The sequence below is a fragment of the Salmo salar genome, chromosome 09 (genome assembly GCF_965601325.2).
Source record: "Salmo salar chromosome 09, fSalSal1, whole genome shotgun sequence".
In the NCBI taxonomy this organism is placed as follows: Eukaryota; Metazoa; Chordata; class Actinopteri; order Salmoniformes; family Salmonidae; genus Salmo; species Salmo salar.
The window spans coordinates 12,683,374-12,695,000 of NC_138299.1; the positions used below are offsets into that span (position 1 = coordinate 12,683,374).

The following is an 11,627-nucleotide window of genomic DNA, read 5'->3' on the forward strand; positions in this document are numbered from 1 at the left end:
TAGTAGATCACATATATGTATAACCAGTAGGCTTGCCTTTCTCCACTCGTTCGTGTCAAACATCAACAAATTCACCATTGTAGCCCACGACAAGCGAGCACCGAAGCAACGTTACAACGTTAAACGTAGTTATTTGCTTTCTGCAGCAGGGCAGGAGACACAACAATGTAACCTAGTTTAGTTACTGTATGTCCACTATGAGCTCCCCATCCACCCAAGCACGCCCAACTCCAAGGCTACTGTAAACAAGTGAGATTTGTGGGACGTGAGTCTTGAAAAACAGGGTTTGACCAATGAACGCGGACATCTTTACCACATGGTTAGCTTGTTTACTAGAAGACCTGAAAACCCCCGCTGAATAGAGAGTTGAGAAAAACCCGGAATTGAACGTCGTTTCTTAATGTCAAAACTTGACACCCACAGCTATACTTCCACACCAAAATGGTTTCACCGCCGCTGATTTATCTATCCAAATGAGGCTACATGTAAAGTACACGGTTATTTGCGTCCAAGGGCATTGTATGGTGTTTACTTGAGAGTGTTTTAGCAGAAGAAAAGCTCCATTCCAATCCTGCCCCTGACTCCATATCGGGTTTGGATATAACCAGCATACAACCCTTTTTCCAGGCACAGAAAATAGCATTTCAAGTTACAGCCGGTTAAAGCGAGCTTGGAGGAAGGGGGTGTGTTAAAAAATTGGCGGAGGTAAGTGCACTGTACCCATTGAAACTTTGGGTTGTTTTTCTCAAAGAAAAGTGCTGTTTATAATGCATTTTTCACCGATGCTTGTCAACATTCTAGTAGATCTCTTCTGTATTGCGTAAGGATTCGATTGTAAGGGTATATTTTTCATTGTAAACGTGAACGGAAGAAAAAAAAACGTGTTGATCTGATCGCTGCAAAATGTATTGGGGTCTCATTTTTATATTGCCATGTTGATCGACTGTCGAGTGGCAAAGAATATGAGGAGGACGCAGTCAAAACAGAAGCACTGTTTTTATTTGTGGGCCATCAATCATTCTTCAATGAAGCAATGCTGAGTAGTGCTGTAATGGCATTTTCTATCAAAACATAACGAGAGTATCAGAATGTAGGCTGGGCTACTGTAAAAGTCATGTTTTGCATCCTAAACTCTCTTGTGCGCAGTGCCCCCTTTGTTACAATAACCTTGTTAATGAATGTATTTCTTTTAACTTCCAAGATGATCCTATTATTGTGGAACCTGTAAACATGCAAAAAAAAACATGTATACTAATGAAACATTTATTATGCATTATAGCGAATAACATATTTACATGAAAAGTGTTGTAGTGAGGATAATGCTGCAATAGGGATAACATGGTGGTATTTTCATGGTATTTTTTTTACCAATGTTATGGCGTTACAGTTTATAAGCTCACCTAGAAGTTGTTTTGGTAATGGAAATACACAATGGGCAGTTAGTGCGGGCATGCGTGGTTATACCACTGTTTACCGATAGGGGGTGGACACTCCTTCAGAGTGATCTTTTTGTAAGCACAACGTTTCATAATGCAGTGATGATGACATTGATTGACACCTTGAATTGAAGCCTCCCTTTCACCCCCTGGTCAACATTATTAGGCTACATTGTTATTATCATGTTATTACATTAAGTAATAGTAAAGATGTGGAGATATACACTGATGAGAATGATGATGACGATGATGATGATGACGATGATGACGATGACAGTGATAATAAAGCTATTTATTTATTTCATTTAACTTTTATTTAACTAAGCAAGTCAGTTAAGAACAAATTCTTATTTACATTGACGGGCTACCAAAAGGAAAAAGGCCTCCTGCAGGGACAAAAGCCAAACTTTGGGGGGGCTCTAAATAATGCTAATTTGCCGATTGTATTTCTTTAAAATGCAGTTTTGAACTGTTACAGTAGTAAATATGAATATAAAAGTGTGTTCCAATTGAAACGAACACCCCCACCTTTCTGTCATGGACAATACAGTCTCCTACAATGACATACTCTTCAGAGAAAACTGATTTCAAATAAAAAACAATATTACTTTCCTGAAAATAATATTTAGAAACAAATATTAAGAAAGTAGAGGATTACATTACATTTGCATGCACATGCATAGCTAGTTAAATAAAGGTTAAATAAAGTAGGCCGTCTATAACTGGCAATTGTGGCATGTACAGTAGAGAGCTACTGTAACACAGAGGGCCAATGTTGTGCAATCAAAGGAAATGCTGTTACGATCAGATCAGTTCACTATTACACCAGTGAGTCAACCATTACTGGAATCAAGGAGGGGGATGGAGAGAAAAAACCTGACTGTAATTTGATTTTTTTTTTATGGCAGTTACCAACCAGACCTTCAGAGACGTCTCCTTCTCACTCTCATTCTCATAGTCTCCCAAATGTTTTCTTTCATACAGATTTGGATCTTAATTTGAGCCATCTTGCTACAGCAGGAAAATGTGAAATATTATGCGGATTATAATTAATGCACATTTTTGTAGGGGTTGATAAACGTTTAATTCGGTCAAATCGAGTCTGAAATTTCAAAGTGGAAATTACAAACTTTAGAAACCTTTTTAAAACTCAAATACACTACAAGTTTGCATTTCCTGCCGTGCAGGAAAATTCTCAGCAACAGACCCCTACCCACATGTACATACTGTATTACCTCAATTACCTCAGCTACCTCGTAACCCTGCACATTGACTCAGTACTGGTACTCCTTCTATGTACAGTTTTATACACTTGTATTTCTTTCATCACATTCCCAGTGGGTCAGAAGTTTACATACACTCAATTAGTATTTGGTAGCATTGTTTTTAAATTGTTTAACTTGGGTCAAATGTTTTGGATAGCCTTCCACAAGCTTCCCACAATAAGTTGGGTGAATTTTGACCCATTCCTCCTGACAGAGCTGGTGTAACTGAGTCAGGTTTGTAGGCCTCCTTGCTCGCACACACTTTACAGTTCTGCCCAGAAATGTTCTATAGGATTGAGGTCAGGGCTTTGTGATGGCCACTCCAATACCTTGACTTTGATGTCCTTAAGCCATTTTACCACAACTTTGGAAGTATGCTTGTGGTCATTGTCCATTTGGAAGACCCATTTGCGACCAAGCTTTAACTTCCTGACTGATGTCTTGAGATGTTGCTTCAATATATCCACATAATTTGGAGTGGTTGAAAAACACGTTTTTAATGAGTCCAACCTAAGTGTATGCAAACTTCCGACTTCAACTGTATAGCCTCGTTAATGTTTTTATTGTGTTTCTATTTCCTTTTTTATTTAGAAAATATTTGTCTTACTTTTTACCTCTGCATTGTTGGGAATGGGCTCATAAGTAAGCATCTCACTGTAAAGTCTACACCTGTTGTATTCGGTGCATGTGACCAATACATTTGATTTGAAATGAATATCTGTACTACTCAGTCTTTGGCTTTCATGGTGGCGTTGGTGTTGCTTACACACACACACACACACACACACACACACACACACACACACACACACACACACACACACACACACACACACACACACACACACACACACACACACACATATGAACACACACGCGTGCACACACACAAACACACGTACACTCCCCTCCTCTCTCCCCCACCCTGCACTCCACTCCACACTCCCCACCCCAAATCTTTCCCACCTGTAAATTCTTCTTCTGTACTCTGTAGAAGGGATGACTCACTGTGTCTGTCTTGCTCTCTGGTATTGAGACTTGCATCAGTTTCATGATGACATCCAAATAGTGATTTTATTGACTACGTGAGACAGAAAGGGTGATTGGTGGTAGAATGAGTCCTCCGCTTTGCAGGGGAACGTTCAGTAATTATTGGGAGAGTATTATTGAAGAATCCCACCTCAACTTATTGGAGACTGTTTGGAGACTGATGGGAGACTTATTGGGGACTTATTGGAGACTTATTGGAGACTTATTGGAGACTTATTGGAGACTTATTGGGGACTTATCGGAGACTTATTGGGGACTTATTGGAGACATATTGGGGACTTATTGGAGACTTATTGGAGACTTATTGGGGACTTATTGGAGACTTAATGGAGCATTATTGGAGACATATTGGAGACTTATTGGGGACTTATTGGAGACTTATTGGGGACTTATTGGAGACATATTGGGGACTTATTGGAGACTTATTGGGGACTTATTGGAGACTTATTGGAGACATATTGGAGACTTATTGGAGACTTATTGGAGACATATTGGGGACTTATTGGAGACTTATTGGAGAGATATTGGAGACTTATTGGAGACATATTGGGGACTTATTGGAGACTTATTGGAGACATATTGGAGACATATTAGAGACATATTGGGGACTTATTGGAGACTTATTGGAGACTTATTGGAGACATATTGGGGACTTATTGGAGACTTATTGGAGACTTATTGGGGACTTATTGGAGACTTATTGGAGACATATTGGAGACTTATTGGGGACTTATTGGAGACATATTGGGGACTTATTGGAGACTTATTGGAGACTTATTGGAGACATATTGGGGACTTATTGGAGACTTATTGGACACATATTGGAGACTTATTGGAGACATATTGGGGACTTATTGGGGACTTATTGGAGACTTATTGGAGACATATTGGGGACTTATTGGAGACATATTGGAGACATATTGGGGACTTATTGGAGACATATTGGAGACATATTGGGGACTTATTGGGGACATATTGGGGACTTATTGGGGACTTATTGGGGACTTATTGGAGACTTATTGGAGACTATCATTGGAGCAGTGCCTTCACTTTTAGCCTTTTTCCTAAGCAGTGTAAATACAAAGTATTTTGACCTAATCATGTATTTTGAATATGTGCAGGGTAACTTGAATAACATGAAATTCAACAAGTGGAAAGAGTCATTAGTAGTGCACTCTTTTGTAATAACTATGTAATTAATATACTGTCTGGTTTGAAGATAATATTTACAGGCTACTGTTACGTAATTGTATGTTAAAACCTAAGGTAGGCCTAAACATTCCATTGGGATGTTGAATTGCAGCTAACTTGAACTCTGTGTGTAGGTGGTCTGACCAGCAACCAGCCCTTCCTCTCTTTAAAGAAGTATCAATGCAAACCTAATGATGAACAACAGTGTCCGAAATAGAAGGGCTCCAAAATAGGTCATCATGGGAAATTGTGTTGTCACGATACCGGAATTTTGACTTTGATATCGATACAAGGTTTAGTATCACAATACTCGATACCAAAACGATACCACGACAATCTTTGGGCATCTTTTGAGTTAGAATTGTTTTTACAGCAACATTTTTTTGATGTATGCATGTATGCATTAATGAATCAATTATACAATCATGCAATCAATTTGACTTTGTTTTTACCAATGTAACTGTATTATGGTAATAATGTAAAAGGTAAGTATCTATTGATAAACGGGGTAAATCAAGATGTAGCCTAGGCCTATCCACAATACAGGTGAATGCATAGTCAATAGGTGTGTGCATGCATGGAGTTATTGAGCTTGTTTTGCCTGATGTCATGGGGCTACAGATGACAAACAATATGTTTCCCTTCCATTTGGGACTTATTTTATTGTACTGGTCAACAACATTTGCATAGAAGTAGCCTCTTTTATCAAAATGTGCACTGTCTCTTTAACCAGTAATGACTTCATTTGCTGATGATCTTTGGGAGAGATGTGAGAGAGAGACCAAATAAGTGAATGACTAATGCTTTTGGTGGCAATCAGCTTTGAAATAAGCATATTTTGCATTATGGTTTGCACATTTTTTAAGTGCTGAGAAAAGTACTAAAATAATATTTCAGCCTATCAAATACTATTTTTAAGAAATGTATCACTTTTGTATAGTTATATGATTCACAACCAAACAGTGGTGGAACAAGTACTCAATTGTCATACTTGAGTCAAAGTAAAGAAACCTTAATAGAAAATGACTCAAGTAAAAGTGAAAGTCACCCAGTAAAATACTACTTGAGTAAAAGTCTAAAAGTATTTGGTTTTAAATATACTTATGTATCAAAAGTAAATGAAATTGCTAAAATGTACTTAAGTATCAAATGTGAAAGTAAAAGTACAAACCATTTCAAATTCCTTTTATTAAACAATTTTTTATTTTTATTGGCCGATAGCCAGGGGGCACACTCCAACGCTCAGACATAATTTACAAACAAAGCATGTGTATTTAGTGAGTCCGCCAGATCAGAGGCAGTAGGGAAGACCAGGGATGTTCTCTTGATAAGTGTGTGAATTGGATCATTTTCCTGTCAAAATGTAACGCAAACTTTTGGGTGTCAGGGAAAATGTATGGAGTAAAAAGTACATTATTTTCTTTAGGAATGTAGTGAAGTAAAAGTTGGCAAAAATATAAAAAGTAAAGTACAGATACCCCAAAAAACGACTTAAGTAGTACTTTAAAGTATTTTTACTTAAATACTTTACACCATTGCAACCAAAGTACTTGGGTAGTGGATTGATGTTAGCTTTAGCTGTCAGCTAGCAAGGGAAGCCTACAAAGCTGGAAGCTACCAGTATCTTCATCTACTGACCATGTCTACATGCACACAGTATTCCAGATAGTAGCTCATATCCTGCTTAACATTTTATTCAGGATATGCGGTTTACATGCACCTTTGATATCCTGCTCATGAGTATCCCTGTATCCACGAATGAACAGAATATTCCTCATTTAAGTTAATCTTGGTTAAATGGAATAGTAACTGAAATATGGACAGTGACTGTAGGCCTATAACCGCTCACATGTAGTGTAATATAATATTAACTCCTGCAGAATTGGGCATTTTTGCAGTGAAATTATACACCAATGTTCATTTTGTCTCGGGAACAGGAGAGGAGAAATATGATTTCTTTCTTTCAGCATTGCTTGAGAAGATGGGAACGTGCGTGGAAAGTGTTATCTTTGACACTATATCAGCAGACAGTATTTGAACCACATAAAATATGCACCCAAGATGAATGGAAGTCTTATCAGAAATGTGTTTTGTCCTTTTACTCAGCTTTTCATTTCCTAATTTCCATTTTCCACTGTTTTGGAGTTAATGTGTTTTCTCCCTGGTCCCTAAACGAAACAGACAACTTTACCAGTGTTAACTAGATTACTAATGCATTCATTCTATCAATGTACGTAAGATATTATTCTGGTGAGCACTGCTTTATTTAGTCTTCTGGGGCAACAAATTATGACACAAGAGAAGCTGCATGTATCAAACTGTAGTTGACAACCAAATGTCGGAAATTATAATATGGCCTACCAAATGTCGGAAATTATAATATGGCCTACCAAATGTCGGAAATTATAATATGGCCTACCAAATGTCGGAAATTATAATATGGCCTACCAAATGTCGGAAATTATAATATGGCCAACCAAATGTCGGAAATTATAAGCAGAAACGTAATTTAATTTATAGTAAATTAATTATAGTGGAATTATTATGGTGATTTGTTTGACAATCGGATGAAAACATCATCACACAACACAAAGTGAGCCTGCGCAAAAACAATAGTAAAGGGGATAAGATGTTTACATGCCACAGTATCCCGTTTTAGAACAGCATATCCCAGGCATCTTATCTGGGTTTCTCATAACCGGGATACAAGTTTTTTTTAGGTTATTGTAAACAGAATATGATGTTTATAAAACAGAGTACTTGAGTATCCCGAATAATAACGGGATATGGATGTGAATGTAAACCTGGTCACTGTAAAGTGAACATTTCTACATTCTGTGTCGCATTATTCTAATAGTCTGCAATTTGGGGCGTTTTTGCAACTGCAGGAACACCCTCCCTCGAGCATCCCATTGGTTCCTTCATAAATGCCCCCACCCCCCCCCGAGTATCCCATTGGTTCTTGCATGGAACGCCCCCCCTCGAGCACGACAACTTCAAGCTTGTGTGACTCTTTGGAATGTGTCCTTCGCTCCTGCCTGCTGAACACCTTCCCTCACCTTCGTTCACAGAACAGTGGGAAAACAGTGCCCGACAAGCAGGGGCGAAGGACATTGTCTACCTGTCGACCCCGCCTCCCGCCAGCTACTCTAGTGCACAGCAGGCGGGGGTATCACCATGTGCTAGCTAGCTTGCTAGTTAGCGGCACCATGTGCTAGCTAGCTTGCTAGTTAGTGGCACCATGTGCTAGCTAGCTTGCTAGTTAGCTAGCACACAGTGTCTCCCCCGCCTCCCGCATGTTGTGTACCGGAGTCCTCCTAGGACTAGCTAGCTAGCACACTGTGTCCTTCGCTCCCATCTGCTGAACACCGGCCCTCATTGTCGTTAACAGAACTGCAGGAAAACGGTGCCCAACAGGCAGGTGCGAAGAACACCGGGCTCATTCAAGCAGATCACTTTTGTCAAGACGTTGACCAACGTTGGTCACCACCTTTCAAATGTGTTGCATTATGGGTATAACATTTTTCCGACTTGCAACTACATGTCGACTGCATGAACTTTACAAAAATCATGTGATCAAAGGTCATACAGTTTTTTATGAAGTCGCCTTCAAGTCACTGTAGTTGCTTCTCACCAACTGCACCATGCAGCCATCACCTGCGTTGTGGGAGGCACTATTTGTCAACCAATCATTAGGGTGTTTTTGTTTGACCCACACGAACGTGGCCAAAGACATGACTGAAACAGGAACCGACTTTGCCACGATTCAAAAGCTACAGAGGATAGGCTACAAATAAAAGTGATATTTGATATCTCTAACCAATTAATTGTACACACACACGCTATGTTTTCATTTTGTGAGTGTGGAATATGGGGTGTAAAGAGAAGTTTATTCCTACATTTATAAAGAAAAACTTTTATAAGCAATAGCATCTATGTTGACACTGCCATGTTGAGTTGCTCTGAGCCTTGCTGTTTGAAAAGCACTACAGTGTTCAACTTTCGGCTATCGCAGATGCACCTCCCTGACATCACTCGCCAACTTTTGTCTACAGTCGGCTTCGTTAGGCTTACCGCTCGAACACACACACTGTTTACCGGTGTTGCCCCCGCTTCCCTTTAGCTACTCCGGTACACAGCAGGCGGGAAGTGGGGGTGACACCATGTGCTAGCGAACTAGCTAGCTTGCTCGTCACCTCCCACCTGCTGTGTACCAGAGTCTTCCGTAGGACTAGCTAGCTTGCACATAGTGTCCTTTGCTTCCGCCTTCCGAACACCTGCCCTTGCCGTCAACAGTTCCCGACAGGTGGGGGCGAAGGTCGCTACCGGGAAACACTCTTTTCACGCCACTTCGATACTGAAGTTACTTCTTTGTAGCAGGTTAGGAGAACTTACGCATCAGGTTAGGAGAATTAACATAGCAGGTTAGGAGACTGAGGTTAAGGTTAGGAAAGGGGTTAGGGTTAGCGAAAATGCTCTCCTAACCTGCTACGAAAATCACTTTGTATCAAAGTGGAGTGAAAAGACTATGTCCCTTATGATACCTACTGTACTGGAGCGCCCCCACCCCGCACCTGTCCTAGCTTAAATATGTAACAATACAAGTATCAAGAGGGGTTCCTGCAGATGCGAGAATGACCACATGCAGGAACGCCCCGAATTGCTCCCTTCTCCATTATTCAAGACTGTTAACTTCTGTGCAGCATGAGTTTGGCGCTAACATGATGCAGCCCACACTCCCAGTGCAGGCTAGCAGTGAGTAAGTGGAGCTAACATGATGCAGCCCACACTCCCAGTGCAGGCTAGCAGTGAGTAAGTGGAGCAGGCAGGGTGCGCTATGATAAGGGGTCGGCTGCGCTGATATAGACAGGCTTGATCCATGAGACACATTTTTGTATTGAAGAAGTACAGAAGTTTCAGTATACCGTGCAACACTATTTGTATCTTTATTAGCTTGAGCCATCGAATCCCAAGCCACTACACATACAGTACATAGTCAGAGGGTGGTGTAAAAAAGGGGTCGCCTCTACCCACTGATTTGGGGTCAAATTTGTTTTTATCCGTCTAAGGATCAAGGATAGGGTTGGCGGATATGGTAATCTTATCCAAGATCAGGAGCAATTTCGACCCAGAGCGTTTAAGGGGAGGAGGTGGGGAGAGGGGTAGATTGGGGTCTGAGACGGGTGTTCATTCAAGTTCTGATGAAAAACAGTGATGTTATTAGCTACCAAAAATGCCTTCCCCGCACATTTAATCAATCCATCAAGGTTCATGGCATCAACACTTGCATCTGGACAGATATGACTATGTCAATGAAGGCAACTTTATAGGGCTTTGAAGTGTGAAATACAATAGCAAATGGAGCACAAAGATTTTCTCTGTTATATAATGTATTGAAAGCAGATGGTCAATTTCTAAGGGCTGGATTCAATTCGTATCGCAGAAGTATCGCGGAAGACTTTTTCTCCAATCTTGTTTCTTCTCTTTCAGCTGTACCTCTCTCTCACTCCGTCCAATTCTACGAAGGTTTGTTTCCAGAGAACCAAATCTCAATAGATCTTCTGAGTCTACAGACAAAGTGTTACTCCCAACAATGTTACCCAAGACTCGTCTGGGGAAGCGTTCCCCCCTAGGGGCATTGGTGTGTACCTCCTGCCCCTCCATGGAGAGCACACTGGAGACAGGGGCCCACGGGGACCCTGAGGGGGGTGTGGGGAGCCCAACCATGGGACCACCAGGGCCCCAGCATCTCAGCAGGTTCAACTACAAACTACAACCTGGACAGAAGGTGAGGGAGAGGGGACACAGGGAGCGGTGGGGAGAGAAGGGGGAGGGAGGGAGAGAGAGGGTGAGAAGGGAGAGTGGGAAAGGGATGAGGGTAGAGGAGAGAAGGGGCTAGAACAACAGAGTATAGGTGAGAGAAGAGAGGGAGAGAGGGAGGGAGGGAGAAAAAGTGGAATGCACTGTTCTTATGTAACTTTTCATAACTACTACAGATGTAGGATCTTCATTTGAGCCAATTTAACAATACTGCAGCAACAGGAAATACTTTTAGTAATGGACATTTTTGAAAGGGTTGATACATTTCTCGTAAGGGAAAATCATGTCTGAAATTTCAAAGTGGAAACAACAAAATTCAGAAGCCTAAACCTCAAATACACTACACGTTTTCAATTTCCTGCATTGCAGGAAAGTTCTCCTGCAACAGGGTGATCTGTATCTATCCCCATGTGGTCTCAGCCTTCTGTTTTCTGCTTGAGAGAAAAACAGTCAATGTGTCTGTCTGTCACTGTCTGTTCCCATTATCTTTCCCTCGTTTTCAGTGTTGATGTAAATCTGTATCTCTTGGCCTTTATCCCATCTCTTCTCATCTACAGTATTTCACTCCTCTCTCAGGTGAACAGGCTGGGCAGCAGTCCACTGTCATTCTGTCACTGTCACTCTGCCTTTGTCCACTGGACTGTTTGATGGCCACAGTGGCACGATTACCTCGAGGCATCGCTCTCTCCCTTTCTTTTATATCGGTCTCTCTTTTTCTTTATCTCTGTCTCGCTATGTCTTTCGCACCACTCTCCCCCTAGCTTGACATTAACTCTGACTTGTCGTTGTACTTCTCTATCACTCTCTCTCTGTCTGTCTCTCGCTTTGCCTCTCTCTGTCTCGCTCTCTCCCTCTCCCTCCCACT

At 41.0% G+C, this 11,627-nt stretch overlaps 1 protein-coding gene across 3 annotated transcripts in view; it reads left to right on the forward strand.

Moving 5' to 3' along the window:
* The first annotated feature begins 358 nt into the window (after window positions 1-358).
* Window positions 359-11,627, forward strand: part of LOC106610718 (zinc finger protein 395) — a 27,051-nt gene continuing 15,782 nt past the window's right edge. For 2 of the 3 annotated variants that reach the window (XR_001329956.3, XM_014210226.3), the window contains exons 1-2: window positions 361-705; window positions 10,433-10,730. Coding sequence is in view for 2 of the 3 variants with exons in the window: in XM_014210226.3 (XP_014065701.1) it covers window positions 10,536-10,730 (195 nt within the window). In the remaining variant the exon portion in view is untranslated. Of the gene's footprint in view, window positions 706-10,432; window positions 10,731-11,627 lie in introns of all 3 variants that reach the window. The other variant, XM_014210227.3, reaches the window with a different exon arrangement.